At 25.7% G+C, this 24,906-nt stretch overlaps 1 protein-coding gene across 5 annotated transcripts in view; it reads left to right on the top strand.

Annotated features, from left to right (window-relative positions):
- The window catches only part of LOC136983947 (sodium-dependent noradrenaline transporter-like), a 43,781-nt gene extending 18,911 nt beyond the window's left edge, over positions 1 to 24,870 (top strand). Inside the window, exons 1-16 of one of the 5 annotated variants that reach the window (XM_067280840.1) lie at positions 6,235 to 6,731; positions 9,051 to 9,103; positions 17,787 to 17,976; positions 18,059 to 18,286; positions 19,084 to 19,215; positions 19,298 to 19,538; positions 21,542 to 21,680; positions 21,748 to 21,882; positions 21,990 to 22,093; positions 22,201 to 22,438; positions 22,578 to 22,718; positions 22,793 to 22,892; positions 23,078 to 23,178; positions 23,798 to 23,968; positions 24,055 to 24,129; positions 24,357 to 24,870. In XM_067280840.1, the coding sequence (XP_067136941.1) occupies positions 17,817 to 17,976; positions 18,059 to 18,286; positions 19,084 to 19,215; positions 19,298 to 19,538; positions 21,542 to 21,680; positions 21,748 to 21,882; positions 21,990 to 22,093; positions 22,201 to 22,438; positions 22,578 to 22,718; positions 22,793 to 22,892; positions 23,078 to 23,178; positions 23,798 to 23,968; positions 24,055 to 24,129; positions 24,357 to 24,380 (1,989 nt within the window). In that variant the 5' untranslated portion in view covers positions 6,235 to 6,731; positions 9,051 to 9,103; positions 17,787 to 17,816 and the 3' untranslated portion in view covers positions 24,381 to 24,870. Of the gene's footprint in view, positions 1 to 6,233; positions 6,732 to 9,050; positions 9,104 to 10,726; positions 10,939 to 11,670; positions 11,809 to 17,786; positions 17,977 to 18,058; positions 18,287 to 19,083; positions 19,216 to 19,297; positions 19,539 to 21,541; positions 21,681 to 21,747; positions 21,883 to 21,989; positions 22,094 to 22,200; positions 22,439 to 22,577; positions 22,719 to 22,792; positions 22,893 to 23,077; positions 23,179 to 23,797; positions 23,969 to 24,054; positions 24,130 to 24,356 lie in introns of those variants that run through there. The other 4 variants (XM_067280839.1, XM_067280838.1, XM_067280842.1 and 1 more) reach the window with 4 other exon arrangements.
- Positions 24,871 to 24,906: the final 36 nt, after the last annotated feature.

Genomic DNA, 24,906 nt, shown 5'->3' with positions numbered 1-24,906 from the left:
AACCAGTTTTTAGTTAGAACGCGTTTTAACTAGTTGATACTAGTTTATACTGGATGTCTTTGTTATAACTAGAATTTACTGCTAGTCAAAAATGAATTTGAGTTAAAACTAGTTTTAACTAGACAAAACGGGTTTTAACAAAGACATCCAGTATAAACTAGTTTCAACTAGTTAAAACGAGTTCTAACTAAAAACGGGTTTTGACTGTAACATTATATATATATATATATATAACTATAAATAATAAAATGACGTGTATATAGGTTTTAATTTAAGTATTTCGCGAATGAAACTAGTGATTGGCTCGAAGGATTTAGCCACATATTATGTAATTTTCAAATTTGGTTCTCCAAGTTCGGTTCTCCGTTGCTTGTCTAAAGTCGTTCCTGAATGGATAAAGTTTTAATCCCAATGTTCATTCTGACATTACATGAACTAATGATAATTTCTGTTTCAGATTTTCTTAAGTAAATTGATATTAAAGCCAATTTACTTAAGTACATTAACACTATAAGTAGGTATTAACTTCGCTTGACGTATCAACTCACAGCTACTTTAAATATTTTAAATTGATATTCAAGATTGTGCTTACATTATCCAAGGAAAGTTTTATTAACAATTCGTTTGGTATTATAGTAGAACTCTCGTTTAATAATTAATTAGGAATTTATTTAAGATTTGTTAGAATTAATTAGGGATTCGTTTGATGTTATAATAGAATATCAAACGAACCCCTAATTAATTCTAACAAACCTTATCTTAATTATTTCCTGAAATATCTTTTTAACTTTCTCATTTCATCATTCTCTTTGTGTAATGTATTATATTTATTGAATATCTTTACAGAATACTTTCTTCACTGAGTTTACATTAAATTTTATTATTATTTTTTCCGAAACCATGCGATTTTTTAAGTATTGATTATATATTATCAACAATAAGCTATATTTTGAAATCCATTTTCTCTCTTGAAAAGTATTAGTTTGTATTAACAGTATAATTATAGAAATTTCCACGTATAGCTTGTTTCAAATACGTTTCACCTTACAGCAATACAACTATTTCGAAATATTAAATTATGAAGTAAAATGAACGATATGTCGCAATGAGATAATTTATTCATTGAGAAAATTAATATACGAGATCAATTAGTAGACATTGCATTGCGTTATTAATTAAATAAAAGTAGAATCAAGAGCTAAATCAGTGCTTGATACAAGATCTATGTGCATTATACTAGTGCAATGTAATAACATAATTACATTTTCTTACATAATAAATAAGCATACTTTGTTAATTTAAACTTATCAATTGATGTAGAATGTATAGTGATACCCATTGTAATCATTATACATTCATTGCATATCACTGTACTTCAATATTTGCAAAAAATATTCTACAAGGAATTAGTGTGAATTTGAACGCATCTTTATGCTAACAAACTAAAGAAATTTAAGAGGCAATCTTATATTATAATGCTGTAAATTGAAATAAATTATTATTTAATATATATACTATATTAATTTACAGTAGTGTCCAGTTTACGAAATTGGTTGATTCCAAGAAAGAAACTCCCTTAATTGTAATTGGAAGAGTCTTTTGTATGCTGAAATGTACGAAACAAACATTTTTAAATACACCTGTTTTTGCAATTGAAAAGTAATCTAAATTTGTTCTATGTTTAACAATTAAATTAGATTATTTCTGATGTTGCTTCTCTGTGGCTGAAGCCATAGTTTTCTTAAAATAAGAATTAATCTTATTCTGGGTTTTACAAATTCCTTTATAATAAATGCAAGATTTATTCTGCTACATCCATGAAATTGGTTACTTGAAAGTCTTTTCTGAAGTAAATCTTTGACCTTCCTAGGAATAATTAATTTTGAATTAAACTGGAGAATTCTCTCTGAGTCAAATGCCATATCTTTATCATTAACTTGTATTTCTTTTTTTTAGAACCATGGCTAATAAAATTCCGAATGTTGAATAAAATTTATTTATTTATTTCTGTGGATGACAAAACTTCTTGGTTTTCCTTGATCCATTTTCGCAAGAAATCTTGATTTTCAACAATCAATGAAAAGATCGAATAATGAGAGTTTTTGAGATGACATATACTGTATATATATGGGTCCTTGTAACGAGTCTGTCAATCAGTAAAGACTTTACCACTTTACAAATCATAAATTTGAAACATATTTCGTAAAACCGGAACCACGTTGGGACCAAGATAATAATTTCGTTAATCTGAAACCACTTAAGTCCGACCACTGAATCAAGGCAACATTACACATTGTATAGGATCGTGTCTCTCGGATATGCTTATAATCCGCTATAGTTAGAGAGAACATTACAAAACTTTCAACATTTAATTTCAACTCTTTCATTTGGCGTATCGTTCTACATTTTGTGATTACATCCATCTGTACACTATTCGTATTAAAACTGATCAACATCCGTTAGGAGCTCGCAGTTTCGACTTTCATTTCTACAAGGAACAAACTTTGCCATCAGATCGGCTAAGTAGACAGCTATCTTCAGTCAAGAAATCTACCGGGAAAATTTCATTCGCTTTCCTTAGAAATTTCTCAAATTAGTATTTAGATCATAATATTCATATTTCATGTTAATTAATAAACAGATAGCACTCTAGTTTATTAAACTAAACATCTCTATCCAAACAAAATATATATATATATGTTATAAATATTATCAAGCTCCAAATAGGAAAAAAAAGTTTGTCATATTCAATATCTGTGACAATATTCAAACCATTTGACTAATACTGAAAAGCTCTTGTCCTGTCGGCTAACGCTATTTATGAAAATAAGAGAATGACATGAACAGGGAACTCGCGTATCATCGAGATCAAAATAATAGAAACGTAATTCTGTTATATTAAATAAAAATAATATTTATTGTTTAGTTCAAATGTTCATGTAATTCAGGAGTTCACAAAGTCCGGCCCGCGATGTTGGACCACACGCCATCTTGTTTTCATACAAGACAATTTTCCCTTTTACGAAAAGAGCCTTAAAAAACTTTCTCAATTATGCGCGTCAATAAATCCAGATTAAGATCAAAATTAACTGATGATCATTTATAATCCGTGTTACTAATAGATTCAAACCATATATTCAAGATCCAGTGAAATTGTTCAAAAAACAACTGCACAAGTCGCACACTTCAGTCTCAGGAATTTCAGTTTTTTTTTTTTATTTGAAATGATTTAGTTTATTTTTATCACTTTTGAAATGAGTTAAGAAATAACTTTTAAGAAAAATGAGTTACTGTCATAAATAAATAAGTTATTATTTCGTGCAATTAGTATACATTCATTTTCTTTCCTTGTATCTTCTTTGATTTTTTGGCCAAATATTTCGGAGTCTACAATTTGTCCCGCCTGCTCAAAACATTCAGAATCCCTGATGTTCAATTTAGTATAATAGTTTATGTAGTTCAACCGCTCATGTAGTATAAATAATGGTTTAATATGTTTAAAAATATATTTTTAAAAAACCTTCCTATGAAGAGTACAAGGGTTGATATAAAGTGTGATTAAGAATACCAAATTTAAATGCTACTGCATCATGTTTAAAGAGTGAATTTTATCATTCAATAGCATTATTTATTCTAGACACGAGTGAGTGAAAATGTCGTGAAGCTTTTATAAAACATAATTTATTTCTGCGCCAAATTATTTATTCAATATTTACATTTTATATTATCATTATAAATAGTAATGTATAGGCTTAAATACTTCCATAAAGTAAGGATTAAGTTTAACACTGTCAATTTGTCGTTGTTCAATTACTAATCAAAATATAAAATATCCAGATAAAACACTGTATTAATAAACTGCATATAAGTAGGCCTGTATATTGAACATATAAACCGCAAAATATACACAAATTACCTGCATGCTTGTGTTTGATTCATCGCGCTATTTCACTCATTCGTAAAATAACGTTGAAAAACTGAATTTAATATCTTTACTGTAATTATAAATGTCGAGAAATTGATACGACACGTTTTTTCACGTATAAATGCAACAGGAAAGAAGAAAAGTTAACTGTAAAATTTAAATGTTCCGTGTGAATGATAACACGAATATAAGAATTTTTAAAATGCAAATCTAATTAGCCTAATTGAATATATATAATAGTTAATTCTGTACATAATTATTTAAATTTATGTTTATGAGAATAAGCCTACAGTCTGGACATCTAGGCACTAAGAAGCATATAAATAGTTATAAAAATTATAACTTATATGATTTTTATAACCATTTATACGACATTTTAGTGCCTAGATGTCCTATATTTACATTACATTACAGATTTAAAACACCAGTTTATATAATAAGTTGATATTTCTCGGTTAAAGTAAATTTAATTATAAATTTATATATCAACGTTATAACTTATAAAAAAAAGAAGATATAATTTTATAATGGAGTTATATTTTCACTTAGGCTAAAAGATATCTAGTAAACAAGATGACATTTGGTTTTAAGTAATTCGATGCGACAGCAATACGCATTTCTATTTTCTTCTTTCCTGTGAAGTAATCAAGTAGACAGTTAAACTCTTCAATAAATTTATACCATAAGTTTATGATAAAACTTCTATATGTATGGAAATTAAATAAGGTATTATACTTTTAAAAGTTTTAATAAAATCCGTTTTACTGTTCACAAAGTTCACATTCCTTTATTTAATTTTTTTTCTTCCCCTCTTATTTAACATTTTAAAGGTCACAGTTCACTCATTATTGCTGAATACTTCTTTGGTTTGAAAATAATTAAATTTTTTTATAAGTTAAAAAGAAGAAATTAATTTCTCGAATTATTAAATTTGAAAATAATAATAATATATGAAAAAAATATATATATTGATTGTCGGTTTATTGTAAAAAGTTATAGGCTAAGTGATTTTTATGGGAGTTTTTTATGAGTAAAAACTCTTTAGAAATGCTTTTAATGATTATTTATTACTTTTAATTTCCATATTTAATTTTCGAAAATCCATTTTAATAAAATTTTAGAAATTAATTATTAATTCAAAGTTAAAAATAAATTTTAAAAAGCTGCGAACAGATGATATGTATATGTATTTTTTTTTTTTTTTTTTATTATACTTAAGTTTAAGGAAATATAAACGAATTAATAATAAAAATAATAATTGATATGGCTTAAAAATTATTAAAATAAAAAGTTTTAAGAGTTTTAAGGCTGTTGTTTTGAGAAGAGATTAAATATAATTGATACAAGCGATTATCGATTATGCCTAGAAACGGATATAAAATAAGATTAATTATGGTAAATGTAAGGGTGTGAAACGAAAATTATAATTGACAAATAAAAAAATAAATGAATAAAATATATTTTATTACAACTTGAAACATTTTTATAATCATAAATTGATATTTTCAGTTTAATAACGTAAGCTACACTAATTCAAATAACGCGTGACTAATGAAAATCCTATTACTCATTTTTATAGTTCTAGTTTTTATATAATATGGTTAATTGCTTTCAATTGTAATAATTATCATGACCTTTTGAATTGGTTGATTAACTTTTAACAATTTACTGTTTCCATCTGATTGGTTAATTCAAATATTGTTACAAATATTTTACAAGTAGTCTGGTACACGTGTCTCGAAGTCTATCGGTGTCTATACTAATAAAAATGCATTGAAATCCATCTTTATTTATGAGATAAAGCGTTAAAATAGCTTCCGTGTAAGAACGAAAGATAATAATAAACGACCATAAAGATTTTTCAATGGAAGTTTTTGGATGAGAATGCAAGAATGTGTTAGGAATTCTGTAATAAATACTGAGATATGAAAAAACATAGATTGGTATTTTGTAATCAGAACATAAAAAGCTCGATTTAGATTATTAATAAACGTGTTTTAAGAATTTAAAGCTCATAATTATAATTAAAAAAAGGGAATAAATTAAAATAAAACGATTGCTTATTATTCTTGTATCGTTATATTGTATAATAGACAGTTGCAGTGTTCGAAAGTAACGATAATTATTTTAAATGGCTAACTCGGATTTTATTTAATTAAACACGTTGAACTTTAGTATCAATAAGACCGAAAGTATTTAATCACGTCGAATAATAATGCAATCCTATATATATATATATATATATATATATATATATATAAGTTTATCTTTGATTACGAGAAGGAAAAAGTAACCACTCGTCCTTGTGTATCGAAAATTGAGCTTGCAGAGACCTCTACAGGTCTTGTGCTTTGCCTCGCCAATGATGTAATCATCACAAATGAATAGACAGCTTCCTCTGTGAAGAGGGCAACTAGTTGTGTGACATAGCGGATATGTACTATAATTGTCAAGTCGGACACCGAACAAATTGGTTCCTCTTTAGACTTAGCTGCAATCTGTTGGAAAGATCAAGTGCATGCGTCAATTCGCCCGAGTCATTCTGTCAATCATAAAAGGGATGGTGCTGCTATATGAATAATCGTCTTTTAAAAAAAGAACCTTGTGAATCCGTGTGCTTGAAACCATATGACTTATATGTCGTGTTGTTGATTAAACATCCGCTCTAACTACTGTAATAATCGAATAGATTTCCTGTCTTGGCTCTTCAAATCATGCTATTAGTTAACTTTCAATGTTTGTTTGTTTGGTTGAAGCGATAAAACCTTTGAACCGATTCGAACTGTTGAATACAATAACGTTAAAGGTAAGAATCTTTTCTTGACAGGAATTTATCTTTTAAAGTATTTTTATTTTTTCTTATAAAATAAGAAATCTATTTTTTAACTGACTGTCATGATTTTACAGCTATTTATATTTATAGATTATTAATAATTTAATATAAAAAATTCAATTTTTATAAACGTAGTATATATATTTTTTTAAATATTAAATATTATAAAGAATGTTTCAATTGTATTTAAAACGCGCTTTGATTATTGAAATATTAAATCTACAAGACTCTTAAAAACTATTTAAAAAAATTAATTTTTTTGAAAATTTAATTTATTTTAAATATTATAATAAAATATTTTTTACTTTTTCACTTGTAAAGAAGAACAAATATATTTTAAATTAATATTTAAAATAAAGCGTATAAAAGTTAACTTTGCGCGTTAAAAATGAATGGAAAAAAGTGAAAGTAGAGAAACAGTTTTAAGAAATTAATATAAATTTTACTTTTAATTGATATATTATATTCATTTAATTCAGTTAAAATTGAAAATAAACACGAGAAAATTTGGTAAGGATAATTGTAAAAAATATATTTTTGAAATTTCTTCGTGACGCTTCTACACCCCAAATAAGTAGTTCGCTGTATACATAAACATAGATAAATAAATTATATTGCTAATTATACATATTTACAAGCCTCATATTCTTAACTCCTACGAAAGACAACGTAAGTTTTTATGAATACATTCTCTATGCATGGGCATACTGTGAAGGGATCTAAGAGGGAAATGTATGTGTAGAGTTCCTGTATGGAGTTTTGTGACCTAACAGTGGGTCACATACGGATTAGAAATCACTGACAATGGATTTTCTTACGACTCTAGAAAACAGATAAATTAATTACACAGAAAGAAAAACTATAGAAATAAATTCGAAAATATGTAAAACTATATTCAAAATTTTTGAAAATTAAAGTAGAAATTTCGTTTATAAAAATGAATAAATAAAATAATTACAGTCTAATTAATTTTGGTTATAATGATTCATAAAATTCATCAATATAATTTTATCGAAGCCACATGAAGTTTTATGTAGATGTTTTTAATATTTTTAATGAGAAACTTACGACATCCTATAACATATGTATTTGTACAAAAATGTGTTTTTGAGATGAATTTATAAAAGAATGGGTTCAAATATATTTATATTTGATCACGTATTGGTCTAGTGATGATTATATACATGTTTGAAACTAAATTTAATTCTTATTGTTTTGAATAATTACATGGAAATAAGAAAATATGTAGTGCGGCGCCATATTTGAGACTTACTGGAAGCCATTTTTGAGAAAAGCAATTAACTTTACGAAGAATAATAAATTTTAAAAAAGGAGAGAGATATTTAATTTCAATTAAAAACATTGTGTTTATCAGAATTCTTGAACTATAAATAACGTATCAAATGCGTTTTTATATAGTTTTTATTAATTTTTATTCATGTTTAAAAAAAATTGAGAAAATTTTAATTTCTCCTCGGTTCTTTTTATTTCGTTTATTTATTTATAATTTTGCTTCATTGTACGAATTAAATATATTTGTTATGTATGCTATTATTCTATTTTAAAAATGAAAAATATATATTTTTGTTTTTCTTGAAAAAAATAAATCCAAAATACTCTTGATTGGTGTACAATCTTGAAAGTTGAATTATGTTAATGAAGCTGTTTAATTGCTCATTTAATAGAATGGTATTACAATATGAGACATTTCGTTATAAACGATAAAAATTCAATAATAATTATATATTTTTTATTTAATTTAACATTTTTTGGTTGTTTTTTACTTTGGCTTTTGCTTTGATGAATAATTATTTTCTTCATAAAATTTTATAAATTCTCCCTAAATCGTTTCTAGGGCATATAAAACAATTGGTATACAAAATATTTCGAAATAATTTACTGTGATATACGGAAAGGGAAATACAAATATGGTTTGCCTTACTAGTTTAAAAGAAAATGTTAAAATACAGTAAATTACATTATATCTTTAATTAATTACTGCATAAATAGGTTTGAAGTGACCCTAAAATGTACTTAGAATAATAAAAAATATAAACGCGGTATATTAAACTAAAATCAATTATGAATTTTTACGTAAATTTAAAAATCGAGCAATCAATAATTTTTCTAGCTACACATTTTTCTAATAATTAAATATCAAAAATAAGTAATAATAATTAATTTATTTTAAAATGATTAATATTAAATTAAATTTAGAATATATATATATATTCGAAGAATATATTGCAAAAAGTATCCGCCTAAAACTGATTTCCTCCGCATTGTTTTCAGATTATATCAAATTATCCCGTAAATCAATCAGATTTTCGAATCTAAGAGAACGGGTAAGTCCCAAACTTTAACTTAAAATATCATATTTTTATTAAAAATTTATGTATCTGTAAGTTAATTTTAATTCATTTTAAATTTACAATTGTTAGATGTTGTATAATCTAGATATAGTAATAATTATAGATATTTTACATTTATATATTTAAGTATTCAGATGTAGATTCATGGAAACGAGCCAATAATTAATAAATAAAAAAAAAAAAAGAGTTTGTTGGAAAATGTAAGGTAGAAAAACACAATAATTGACATCATAAAACAGTAATTGACGTCATAAACTGTAATGAATATATACTGCATAAATAATTTAAATGAAGTTCTCTTTTCTACTTACAAATTAAATTTCTTTTTTTCATAAATACTTTTAAAGGAAGTTTAAAGATTTATTTTTTAAATATTTAAATGTTTTATTAAAGTTATTGAGACTTATAAACTTATATAAATAACAAAATCGTATAGGCTACACGTTAATAAATCTCTATCTTATCTGAATTAAGTGATTGAAAAATTATTAAATTTATGAATATTTAATATAAGTTATTTAGAGGATAAAAAACACGAATGTGAAATTAAAGTGGTTTATAGTTTAAATAGATTACTCAATCGTAATTTTAAGTTTATTAATAATATAATCTTGCGAACGTTTTAAAATTAAATTTCGTTTAACTTGATTACTGTTAATAGTTTACTATTCTGAAATTCGTAGAATAATTGCCAAATTTATATTCGATAATTTAATAGCTAAGCCATATATTTAGAATCTATTGGATTACGTTAGTCAATTTTCTAAAAGAGGGCATGTCTTTTGCTATCGGCTTTAGACTAATGTTTATCCGCCATTTTTTTTCCTATTATAATAGTCGCGACTGTGGATGATAGAGCACGTCTGTACCTTACACATCAAAATTTTCTTTTTTATTTTACTGTAGTAATAACTTTTTGCTTATATATCAGTCAATTATAAGAAGAAAAATGAAGAAAATGAATTTTGTAATTTGTTTTTCAACACATACAAACGGAAGGAAACTAGAATGTAAAAGATTTTTCTTCCTAGTTAACATAATGTGTAAAAAACAAATTTGTATAAAAGGAAATTGCAATTTTTTATGATTAGGTGCGAGTTGCGGAATTGTAACGATGCTAAATTAAAAAAATGTTTATCTTACGTAATTTTTCATTGCTCAGTTATGAGCATTTATAAATAATTAAATACAATTTTCTAGTTTTTTTTAACGACTCGACACGTACCCCATATATTTACATTTAAATAATAATACGATTTGAATAATAAAATGTACTATATTACAAATTGTAACGTCGTTCATCCTTGTATATATCAACATAAGAGGTATTATCAATTTTCTAAACAAATAACGAACGGTTTATATAGCTTAGTTAGTAATTTAAATACATGGACTCATAATATAGGCAATGTATATATATATATATTTTTTTTTTTTTTTTTCACAAAAATCAATTTTCTACTAGAACGAAATTTGTGATAATTTAATCTTCGTTTTCTGGTTATCCTTGAATAATCAATCATCTCAAGGTTACTTCGTAACTAGTTGCGTTATTTATTAAATGTAGAATTACTTTTAAGTTAACGTCGTATCTTATTTAATAGGATTATTGCTACCATACATTATTCTTATTCTTATTATTAATACAATCGAAAGTGTGAAACAGAAATACTCTCGAGTATTAAAATCACGTAGGCTTTTCTGGCTTTTGGCCTGAATGACATTAATTGTTTTGGAAACGATGACGTCAAGGGGTGTTTCGATGCCATTGCATAAATGCATACGTTTCACTTTTGAAGTAGCTAAAGGTAAGTCATGCTGATTGAACTCTTTTAATTAATTTTAGATGCTATCGATTCGGTCGCCGTCTACCTCTTAACCTAATTTACAACGAAAAAAATCGTGTAAATTTTATAATACGTTTATGTATAGAACAAAGGATTATTTTCTAAAATATACTTTAAACTTTATTTTATTAAAAAAGTATTTTTGCAAAATAAACATTAAACAAAATATTATCTTGTGAAGACTGTAATTCATTTTTTACACTTTCTTTCAGTATTAAGTGATAAAATTTAACTTAATTAGGCTACAAAATTTAATTTAAATATAAGATTGAAGAAATATTTAGATTTTTTCTTAGAATAAATATTACTTTTAATTGCTTATACATTCTAAGCATTGATATTATTTAAAACAATGTTTACAAATTGGAAAAATAAATATTGCAATCCTTTAGAATTTAAATTTAAAATTATTTTTATTATATTTTTTCCTAAATTAATATTTACTAAACGTTTTCGAGTATCAGTTTATAAATAATATATCGAACACTGAACTAAATTAGGCTATGTATTAGGATTTCTTTATACACAATTTAACCTTTAAAATGTATTTATTTCTTTATTTTCGGCATTTAAAAGCTTAATATCGCTTCTGGCGATAATTATAATAGCTGCGAAGCATTGATATTCTTATTAAATTTGAGGAAAATGTGTCTTTTGTAAGATGAAAACTCTTGATATTTTCAAAATTTTGACGTAGTGGCTTAGATATAATCATTTCCATTGTTATTGGTGGAGATAAGTCACGTGTGCGAAATGTAAGTACTTATAAGGCAGTAGGGATGGATGTTAAAGGAAATATAGCAAAACACGAATGAATATCGACAGTTAACGGTAAGTGTTTTGCTTAAGTAGATTTTATAAAATATGTCAAGTGCTTTCCCAATTGAGTGTTAACGAGATCAAATAGTTTCAAATAGACGTTGTTTAATATACAAATTTCTTTAAGTACTTTCGTTACTTTCTATTTTAACCAGTCGTAATGTTATTCTTCCTATCACGAATTTATGTAATCTAACTAATAAAACTACATAAATTAATAGTTATAAAATTTCATACGCGCTCGAATTTATTCTATCTTATAAATTATAATCTTTTTACCGTTTCGAGCGAAGGAACGGGCTTTTTTCTAATAGGAAAACTGAAGAAATTAATTATTTTTACTTATTTATTTCTTATTTTAAATGAATAATTAAGAATTAATTAAATATATTTTAAATTGTTAGGTAAGTGAATTGTCCTTAAAATAGTAAATTTTTCTGTATTAATTAAAATTCTACATTAATTAATTAATTTAGTTAATATTTATTTAATTTTATTTAGTATCGGATGTATATTATTTTTTTTAAATTTAAATTCATTAAAAAATCTATATTTAGAAGTATAAATTAATATTATCGAATAACTATTGCTGCTTTAAAGCTATATTTGATAATCATTATTTGATTTTGAATGGTAGTTTAAATTAAAATTTATAAAGTAATTAAATAAATAAATTATTTCTTAAAGATCTTCGAGCATTTATGAATCAAGTCATAATATCAAAAATCGCAAGTATTAATGTATAAAAATTATAATGTTTAATTTAATCTATATTTTTAGAAAATTATTAGTACATCACAGGTGTTAAATACTATAATAATTAAATAAAATCTGTATGCATCAGTCTAGTGAAGCTATATAATAAGATTGATGATTGAAATGTAAATTTTTCTATCAGCGCATAAAATTGATAGAAAATTTTCATCAAAACCCTTCAAGATTCATCTTTAAATAAACATATGAAACTCGATAAAACAAACTCTTCTTTAGCTTAGATAATATGATATTTATATATTAAGTAGCGTAAAATCAACATGTCTAATCAAATCAAAGGAATAGTTTCGATTGCCTTTATGATTTTTTACGCTTTTTCAGTTTCAAGTTTCATATTTTAAGTTAATTTTTTCACTTTCTCTTCTACTTTTACCCTTTTTTCAAGCATATTTTAAATTAAGAATGAAATATTTTTAATATATAATATTACTCTAAAGCTATAAGTAAAGTTACGGACAAAATTTGAATATTTTATTTTATATATATGAAATGTTATTTTTGTTTTCCCAGAGAATAAAAACTAGCATTTTTTTTTTTTTTTATCAATAGAAGCGGAATTTTTATTTATTTATATTTTACTACGGTAATTTCCGATCAACTTCTGTAACACAATAATAACGTACCGTATCCTGTATAAAATTTTAAAAGTTATAAAATATCATAACGAATTAATATAAATTAATTTGAATAAATAATAGTTGCAAAATATGCATAAGAAAAAGTATTTATGAAATGTACACATTGTTATCCAGTGGCATAATGACATAATTTGGCGCCTACGGAGAAAAATAACAAGCTCCGTGATTCAGATATGAATCTAGAGGATTCGGAGGGGCGAATGAACGCTAAAATTTTAATTTTTTTAAAATAATGCTTATATTTTATTATTTTTGTAATTACTTTTCAATTTTGTTACATTTTTATGTTATTTGTGGCGCTTATTTTAAGTAAGTTAATTGTTAAAACTAATTAAGAAAACTCTTCTATGATCTGTATTTGCGTTGATATATATATATATATATATATATGTGTGTGTGTGTGTGTGTGTGTGTGTGTGCATAAATAAATATGTACTGTACATATAGGCTATATTAAAACCAAAGCATTGGATAAGGAAAAATGGAAAAGATTAGATGATACCTTCATCCAGTTCATCCAGCAGTGGATTGACAATGGTTGATGATGATATACATACACATTTATAAAGTAAAATGTATAAAATACATATTTATACGCAATAATCCAGTTATTTTTCCGAATAACATCTAATTTTTATTGATTTTATGTATAAAATTTAAATATATATATATATATATTATTAGATGCCTTGGATTAATTTGAGCAAATTAATTCAAAATAATGAATTATACGCTATTTTACAATAATTTTAAAATTAATGAAAGTACATGAATAAATAAAAATTATATCAAGAATTATATTTACTTATTTAATTTTTACCATAATATTATTGAACACTGTGACTATTTAAAGGAGAAACTTATATCTAGATAATAATTAAATTTTTAACAAATATTTGATTTTCATTTATAAATTAAATAAAATTTCTTTTTTAATATATAAAATCAAGATAATTATACATTATGTAATCGATGAAACATAAGCGAAAAAAATTTTAGTTATTCACTTGTTAATAATTTATTAATCACGTTTTAAATAAATATTAATATTTGAAATTGCTTAAACATGTTCAGTCAAATTGCAATTTTTTTTATTGCAGAGAGGGTTTATTTGTTATTATATTGCTGTTTGTTCGACTTGCACAGTGGCGCGTTATCCTATGGGTAAAAAGAACAATTGCTTGGGTTCCTACCAACAGGGAGTCCCAAACTAATTTTTTATAAGAAAATATTCCCCAAAAATTCTCCCGAAGAAAAATGTCTGAAGTCAGCATTGTATAGTACATGGGGCCCCCCTAATTCAAATTCTCCTGGGCCCCATGAAGCTATAACGCGCCACTGGAATAACGCATAACTTATACTAAACAGCTTAAGATTTAACATCATCATTATTTTAAGGTGTAAAGGTGCATAATTTTAAAATAAAAAGCTTAAAATATTCATAGAATATTTCGTTAAAATGGAAATTTGCATGAATTAAATAAACAAAAAGAGATATAAAAATATAAAAGTGATAACTGTCAGAATTAATGTAATTTGTTTCTAATATTAAAAAATAGTTTGCTTAAGCTTCAATCAACGTGGAGTGATGACAAGAGGTAATGTCTGTATTCACGTGTTTAATTATTAAAAATAACAAAATTTCAGAAGTAAGAAAACACATTGATCAAGTTTTAAACTAAACACACTTGATTGCTTTTCTAAGAAAGCAGCGTATAACTACTGTCGATGGACATTTTATAATGTAAATGCATGTAAATGCTATTTTCTGTTAATAAATTAATAACTGAGTTAATGGAAAATGGAAATGAAATTAAGATTTTTTTGCCTGGAAGTCGGGAATACATATTTATAAGCGAGAAAAAAGAGAATTATTTTGAAACGTGGAACGCAATTCTAATGAAATCCGTTTTATTAAGTGATTATTATATAGGAAATAAATTATATTTAAAAAATAATAATTACATTATCCTGTAATTTATAATGGATATATTTGTTTTTATTCGTAAACAAATCGAGGAAAATCAAGAATGTTTAATCAAGAAAGTTTTATTTGGATAGACTATGATTTAGCAATGTGCTAAGGTCGCATTACTTCTAGTTTTTAAATTTATTACTAATTTCGTTAGAAATAAATTGATAATTATCTAAAATATGTCAATTTGTAATGAAATATTTATTTACATTATAAATATTCAGTATAATTCTATAATTGTTGATTGTGTTCAATTTTGCTAAGCAGTCGTGCGCCTACGTAGAAACTTCATTTTAAAATTCATTAAAAATTTAAATTTTAAAAAGCGTATTTAAAATAGCATTTTTTCCACTTTTTTCAAGTCCTACAGCATGAATAAAATTGCATACGCTCATTATCAGTAATGTAATCGTAAAACACGGGGTATACAGTTTTTCTATAACTTTAAAATTGATGTTGGAGAAGAGAAGAAAAACAATTACTTTTAGAAAATGAATGTATTGGCATGCTTATTTAAAATAAAAGAAATTATTCTATACATTTAACTATTTATTTTAGTACAGCGTTGAAAAATCATAACGTTTGATTTTATTTCACGTATTTTTCCATAACGTCTGGAGAGACGAATCCGCATTGTAATCAATTTTCAATTCATTTTAACTTTCTTTAATATATAAAGTACAATGCAGGTTTATAAATCGCAAAACCTGATGGTATATGATATTTTTACAAAAGAAAAAACAGGGTATACATCATATACTGCCGTAAATCCTCTACTGCAGTCTTATTCGTTATAACCAGGGCCCTCGAGAACTTGTATCGGGCACGAATAAGGCGGGCCCCTCTAGCTCTTTAGTGAACCTTTTTTGCGATGAATTTTTGAGAGAACGAAATCCTCGTCTCCCCTCTCGACGGCCCTAATTACAACTTATTCAATGAATAGGTGTAAAACTGCATTATTATAACAGCTATGGGGATGGTTACATACATAATTTATTTTTGTAGATTTAAATAAATTACGAACTGACTGATTTTATAATAAACTCGTCTAAATATATATAAAGATCTGTTTATTTTAATTTATAAATTAAGTCAAATAGAAGTGGGAAAAGTATTTTAAAAATATTTCTCCTGAAATCGACTTAAATAAAATTCCAGATTTAGAAAATAATTCTTCAAATATACTTTGTTTACTTATCGACTACAGTTATATAAATATTTATATTAACTTTTATATAAGTGTGAATTTTATTATTTAAGCTTGGACATAAATATAAGTTGTATGAATTTAAATAACGTAAGAATGTAGAAATCCTTACTCATATAAACTAATATAGTTAACTAAAGTGATGTAACTGGGATTGTAGACTTATCAATGAGAGTTTACTGTATCAAATGGATAGACTTTATCCGAATAATAACAAAATTTTGAAAGCAAATATATGTAAATTTAATGAGTTAGCCTACTCAAACTATATATATAAGTTTAAAACGCATCAATTATTATATTCTTGAGAAGAGATATCTAAGTATTCTCTTCAATAAGATATTGATGTATCAAATTGTTTTGAGTATATTAAGTGTGTTGCCTTTTATAGAAAAAATAATTCACTGTTTACATAACACATCTGGAAACCACGTGGGATACGTCTCACTTACATAAGCCATGATTAGTAAATATGAAACATAAAAATTATTATATTTTTTTAACTATTACATTCGCTTATTGTTCCGAATAATGCTTTTATTAAGTTGAATTTGAAAAAAAGAGCATCAAGTTCGTTAAATTACTTAAATGCTGTTATCAAGCTATCTAAAGCAGCGCTATTATATTATCAATTTCTGTAATTATTAAGCATATTTTATATTATTTTTATAATTTACTTTTTCTGAAATCTATATTATGACGAAAACGAAAAAGATATTTTTATCATGTTATATTTTATTTACGTTAGAAATTTCGAATGTATGAAATTTAATAAACGGATTTCTAGCGATTGAAAGTAAATTAGCATAAATCAGTTGTAACAGAAGAGTTTTTTATTTATTTTATTATTGTTTTTTATCATTTCTTTTGAAGTAACTCTAGCTGATATTTTGTAAAGGCGTTGCTTAACCTTGAAACTTAAAAACCAGATAGGTATTGACGATGTCACATCGAGAGTGGCGAACACTTTTAAATGACTGCTTTGCTACTTACAAGGTTCGATAAACGTTGAAATTCTAAATAAAATAAGTTTTTAAAATTAGTTATTCAATTATAAAATCCGACGGTATATTTGCAGCGTGTTAAATGTTGTGTTGAATTTTGTGATTATTTAAGTACATTATTTTGTTTTATAGTCCAAGTGAAACCGGAAACAAATTTATTTTTAAAACTCAAGTTTAACAAAACATATTTTTAGACGCAGCAGGTAAACATTGTTATGATATAATCATAATATATCGACGAGAAAGTTGTTTTCTAGAAACTCTTCCATCTATCCTATATTTATCCATTTAAAAACAATATAAAAATATTAAATAAATCATCTATACTTTAGATATTATGCCCTATTCATTTATAAAAATTATTTTTAATACATTTGAGGTAATTTTTTCAGTCATTCATAGCTACCATACTGCACAGATGGATGGACTGTTCGACCAATCAGAAGTCAGGTGATGACATCATGCCAGCACGCCCGTTAGCCGAACAGGATACTCTATTTCCATTGGCTGACAGGACGACATCTGGAGATGTTGAATTGCAGACCACCATTAATACAGATCTCGTCGGAGATCCCGAGAAGAGTAAAAGTTGATTTAATTTAAATTTAAAATAGATCTGTAGATTAAAAAATTAATAATAATAATATCGAATTTTGTTTTATAGGAGACAATCATGCTACCAATTTTAGCATTACTAAACCCGATTTAATGGATGGTAGTTTGGTCGTTCCTCTCCAAGAAGAAACAGATAATAAAATCGAGCAAAATCCAAATTCGGAAGAAAGGATTACGTGGAATAAAAAAGCTGACTTTTTATTATCTATTATCGGCTTTGCGGTTGATTTGGCAAATGTTTGGAGGTTTCCTTATCTATGTTATAAAAACGGAGGAGGTAACGTTTTATTATTCAAAAATAATCAAAATATTCATAAATTATCTTTAATATTTTAAAAAGAAATGTCTTTTCATCTAGATTTAAGTTGGTTTTGTATTTAAAAATGACTTTCTTAACATGTATTGTTATACGAGATCCAGATGAGGTTCTATCACAGGGGTCAGCATGGTCAAAGATCTTTGCTGGCTCTTTTTCGTGCGAGGACTCAAAATATTTGTTATGAATTCTTTATTCTATTTCATTCTTGTGTATTAATAAAAATATATGTTTATTTTCGTCAAAGTTTATTAACTTAAAATATAATACAACTTTTTAATGATGTTGTGAGTCTCAAAAAGGTAAGTGGCATGGGCTTCTCTTAATTCTTAAGAAGCCTTCGCGACATTATTATTTTAATACAATTATTTATTTAATTTGCTAATCTTTTCTTTATTTACTAATAATATATCATTTTTCGTAAGATATTGTGTTGTGAAAAGTATATAAAAGTTATAAGCCTAGTATCAAATCCTAACATTAAATCAAATTCCATTTCTGTTAATTATTATTTCGTTATTGATAATTAAATTAAGTTTACAGATTTGAAAATCGGTTTGCAAATTAATTACATTCATTACATAATCATAATAACTATAATTCATTACTTTCTGTTTAAGAATCATTATCCGTAAATACGCGTCAATTGTAAAAGAACAATAAGTTCAATTACTGTTACTAATTGTAATTTACTAGACGATTAAACTATTACTTCCGTCGTTACTTGGCTTTAATCCAAAGATGTTTTCCTTATACAGGAGTTTTCCTTATTCCTTACTTCCTGATGTTGATATTCGGAGCAGTTCCCCTTTTCTACATGGAACTGGCTCTTGGCCAATATAATAAACAAGGTCCCATCAGCATTTGGAGAATATGCCCACTCTTTAAAGGTTATTAGCATTATCTGTTATACTATATTATGTCTCTAGTTATAAATACGTTAGAAAATAAGCTATAAATTCTATATTTCAGGTGTGGGATACTGTGCCTGTCTAGTCTCTTGGTACGTGTCCTTTTATTATAATGTTATCATCGGATGGACCGTATACTTCATCTTTGCTTCATTTTCTTCTGATCTTCCTTGGATTCATTGTGGAAACGAATGGAACACGGAAAAATGCAGAGGAGATAATTTTACTCAACAAAATTATTCTAATTTATCCGTCGAATTGATTTATTTGAATAAAACTTCACCCGTGTTCGAATTTTTTAAGTAAGTCTAATATTAATCTATGAAAGTTGCGTTTATATCTATAAACATAGAAAATCTATTTAAGGATCCATATTAATACGGTATTTTAAATTATAATAGTTGATTTCGTAATGATAATATGTTTTTAAATGAGCTGTTTACGATGTTGGAGAAGATTCCAAGGGATGAAATGGAAGGCTATCAGAAAACGTTTGAAATAAATACAAAAAAAAAAACCTTATAAAATGTAAAAATTCAGTGAAGATTTTTTAAAAATTTTTGCAGTATATTTTTATTTTACTAATACAATACTAAACTTTATTCAACAATCTTTTGCTACTTCTGTTTGCCTCTTAAAAAACGTTTTATTCTCATATTTAAATAGATTAAAAACCATTTGTAAGTAAATGTTATATGAGTACCAGTATAACTAGTAAAATTCCTTATTGTAAATAGTTTTTTTATTATTATTTCTTCTTTCTTTTTATTATGGATCTGTTTCGGAGAGGATATCGTCGCCACTTTGGCATTGCCAATGTATTTTAAAAATCTATAAATAAAATTACTTCTGCCAGAAATCTTTAAAATTTAATCTTAATACGAAAGAAAAATAATTAAAATGGTTATACAGTCAAAAGCGATATATGTGTTATAAGCGATAATGACGTGAACTTTATTCCCGATTTAAATAGATTTAAGAGAATATTTTATTAATTAAGACGTCAAACAGCATTCAGAAATATTTATGATCATCATAAAACCTACGACTTAATTATTTACGTCGAACTTTTAGCGAGGTCGTTCCGTCTTCTAGCTTAAAAAAAATTTTTTTTTAATAATTTAAATCCTTAAGAGTGATTACATTATTAATTAAGATAATTTAAAACTTTCTGGATTTTTCACTTAAATAATATAAGATAATCTCTCTTTTGTTTTATTTAAAACGAATAAATTTTTTGTTTTAATTTGCTGCTTCCCTTCTATGAAAGGATATGGTCGTTCGGTATAATATGTTATTTTTTATAGGTCAAAATAATAAATTATATCTTCTGTATCGTAACCTTCGCAAAAAGTAATTTCGTAATTCATTCATAATTCAACAACACTTTGATATTTACTCTAACTTCTGATTATATAAATTCAATTAATTTTACTACCTTTTAATATCATATACTGTATTTTTTTATACTATTAAAATCTATATATATATATTAATTTTCAATATATCTTCATTAAAAATTTACGGATCTTTCCGTATCCATGCTTTTTGTATGTTAACCATTGTTAAAATAATTCATTCATTTTCTATTTATTGTATTGCTCTGTCGTATGAAGGGCTAAAATTGATGAAGTGTCAGTTAAATTAAATTGAAGTATGACGTTTAAAGTTCTAACCGCCACAAAATGTCATCATTTGTCATCAGTCGTTAATCTAATCAACGTCAAAAGTGTCAACTAGTATTGTGTGAAAATATAATAAACAAGTTCGGTATTCTTCCATAAAAAAAAAACTATTAATTCTTGGAAAAAGTATTGTGCTAAACCGATATAATCGATTTAAAATGTTTAGCTTTTAATTTGCTTGACAAGTTCAAGCAAAATATTTATCTAATCAATTCTAGTTTCTAAGAAGATTGAATATTTTTATGATAAATCTGTGTTTAAATTAATTTTAGTTAAATCTATGAAGGGATATTAATTAATATTATATTTTATAAATTACATTATTCTAACTCTTAAAGAAGTTTTTTTTAAATAAGTTTAAGTGCTGAAAAATTTTAGTAATTGTAATTTGTTTAAACTTTATATAAATTTTTAAAATATAAAAACTATTGTAATAACTATTAAAGTATAAAAAATGGAAACGTATACTTTAAACTTGAAATTTTCTGAGATTCTGATGAGTCCACCATCTTTAAATTCATATAATTGTATTTCTTAGAAAAACGATTTTATATTTGAAAAATCGGTTTTTAAATCGAAAAACTTTAAGTAATCCATTAAAATTCATTTAACTTTTACAGTCGGGGATTATTGGAATTGCATCTAAGCACAGGATTACACGATTTGGGAGCACCAAAATGGCAATTAGTGATGTGCGTCCTCGTTGTTTTTGTCATTCTATTTTTTGCTCTGTTTAAAGGAGTGAAATCTTCAGGAAAAGTAAAGAAAATAATTCAATATAATTATTAAATTATGTAAAATGTTATTTAACTCAATTAAATTGTAGGTAGTGTGGGTAACAGCTACCGTTCCTTATTTTATTCTTACCATCTTACTGATACGTGGTCTATTGCTTCCCGGAGCGGGTCAAGGTCTTGTTTATTATTTAAATCCAGATTTCAGTCAACTTCTTCGATCTCAGGTCAGTCGAGATATAAAATAAATTTAAGATTTTTTATTGATTGAAAGCATTTTTTAACGTATTTTTTTGGCAAAGAAAAGTAAAGATAATTATATTTTGTTTTTTAGGTATGGATCGATGCAGCTGCTCAAGTGTTTTATTCCGTTGGAGTTGGGTTTGGTGTACATTTGACTTACGCATCTTACAACCCTTTTCATAATAATTGTTATAAGCAAGTAGAATTTCGTAATCCTTTTTAGCATTTTCTGATCTGAGAATTTATATATTTATATGTTTAAATTTACATAAATAAATAATAAAACGTGTTTATCCATTTAGAGATTGCTTATGGACAACTGCAGTGAATAGTTTCACCAGCTTTTATGGCGGATTCGTTATATTTGCTTATTTGGGTTATATATCTCACAAAGAACGTGTACCAATTACTCACGTTGCCAAAGATGGATACGGACTCATTTTTCAGGTTTATCCAGAAGCGATTGCAACCCTTTCTGGAGGACCTTTTTGGGCTGTGCTTTTCTTTACCATGCTATTAACTCTTGGCCTTGATAGCGCAGTGAGCAATGCTTAATTATTTCATGTCATGCGACTTCCATATCAAATAGTCACTCAATATGTTGATTTTTTAATAGATTTAATCAACTTCGAGACATTGAATTTTATTTTATTACTTAAAAATACCGTGGTTTTTTCAGATGGGTGGATTAGAATCAGTTATAACTGGATTAAAAGACGAGTACTCACAATATTTCGTAAAATGGCGATATAGTCGCCAGATATTTACAGCTGGAGTATTGGCAACTTCTTTCTGTATTGCCATAATTAATGTAACGAGAGTGAGTAAATAATATAAATTACAGTAAAGTTGTTAAGTAAATACAGATAAGTTTAATATTTTTTTCTTTCATAGGGAGGTGGTTATATGATGTATTGGTTTGACACATACGCAGCTGGTATATCACTTATTTGTTCAGCATTTTTTGAAGCAGTCGGTATAGCTTGGGTTTATGGTGAGTTTTCCATCTGGTCAAGAAAAATTTAGGAATATTTAACTTAAAATTAATTCTTTAAAACTGTTTGTATACAGATAAATAAATAAAACTAACAGGTGTTCAGCAACCAATATTGATTTTTTGTGTTAAAGATTTTTTTAAACTTAACTTTGTTTAATTATTTTTATTTTTCGTTAAAAAAGGTCTCGATCGATTTTGCAAAAATATTGAAGAAATGTTGGGTTTTCAACCAGGAATATATTGGAGATTATGTTGGAAATTTATTAGTCCAACATTTCTTTTAGTAAGAATTTTATATATTTAAATATTAATAACATAAAATTTTAATTAAGAAACAGTATACGTGCTTTTGATGATTATTCCTGTTAATGCAATGCTATTATTCTTATTATTATTGAAAGGATATGACAAAAATAAGCATGTCCACGAAGTAACTGAGTGATTGATGTGAATAAACAAATCATATTTATAAGTTACATATATGATGATAAAAGAATTAATATTAAAACAGAAAAAAAACATATTTTGCTCATGCCTATCAAATTATTATTATTTTTTTAAGTCAATTTCCTTTGATTAGGATTGGATTGAGGGTTAAGGTAACGCAACACATAAATGGTCTGCCAAGAGACAACTATTTTTTTTTTTTAGGTGTTAGATACATGAATAAAACATGGAGTTCAGCCCGTTGGTCAGCGACGAATCCACGATCATCTTACCAATATTCAGTAGCTTTATCCATTCGATGCTATGCTATTAATATTAACACTGGAATTAACATTGGAACACGCTACATTAACACTGGAATTAATCATCAAAGAACGCATACAAAAGAAATTAGTTTACCATTTTTATCGGAAAATTTAAATAAATAAATAAATATATATATATATATATTTCAGACTGTAATAACATTGTCTATCGTCAATAGTCCACCTCTTACTTATCACGGATATCTTTTTCCAACATGGGCCATTGCTCTGGGGTGGGGTTTCGCTTTTTCCAGTGTGTCCATGGTACCCTTATTTGCTTTCATCGCATTTTATCGAGCTCCCGGAAATACGTGCTGTGACGTAAGTATGCTTGAAAATATATATAAAGAAGACGACATCTGATGAGAGAAACTATTATTAAACTTATATTATATACAAATGTATAGAAATTGAATTACGCAATTACACCAGAATCAGAAAGAGGAGTAGAAAATCAAAAAACAGAAAGGAAACGATTTCGGGTAAAATTTAATTATATAAAGTAATAAAATAAATAATTTAATACATAATTTGCCTTTCGATATATCAACCAATAATATGAAAGAGTATAAATTTTTAAAATAGCGCTTGTTTAATTGACTATAAATTTTTTTATATTATTATTATTTATTTATTTATTTAAATAATTAAATGAAAATTATTTTGACGTGTTTTAAATGTGATACATTTAATTGTTTTAAATTTTCAGTTGAAAAATTGGTTTTATGTTTGAACCGAAACTTAGACAACGGAGGCAAAATGTTCTGATGTCTCCATAAGTGCCAATTATATTTTAATTCATTTTATGACACCAGAAATTGATCACAAAGGATTCTTCATTAAGTTATTATAATGGTACTCTAGACGAGAGAAAAGGTAAAATGGAATAAACAAATGAATATTTCTAAAACGGGTGTCGAAGAGACTTGGATCATCAATAAGAAAAACTAATAATAACTCGGTACAAAACAAAGCAAAGCAAAATTGTTCGCGGTATTTCTGTTTATATGTGTGTATTTAATATTAATGAAATTTAAATTTTGATGTTTCTTTTAAAATATTTCACAGTGTCTCTTCAAATATTGTATATGTGTTTGATATAATAGTTATTATTACTTTTTTGTTTTTGTTTTTTATTCGTGATCATAGATTGTTTTGTTATGTGGAAAATTGTATTGTATGTCGTCATTTGTTGTACAGAAATAAATTACATGAAAGAAATAGAGATGAACTTTTTTTATTTAGTGATAAAAAATTTG

Source organism: Centruroides vittatus, unplaced genomic scaffold, assembly GCF_030686945.1.
Source record: "Centruroides vittatus isolate TY-2023 unplaced genomic scaffold, ASM3068694v2 contig_898, whole genome shotgun sequence".
Taxonomy (NCBI): Eukaryota; Metazoa; Arthropoda; class Arachnida; order Scorpiones; family Buthidae; genus Centruroides; species Centruroides vittatus.
The sequence above is the reverse complement of the archived record's forward strand: the minus strand, read 5'-3'. Positions and strand labels throughout refer to the sequence as shown.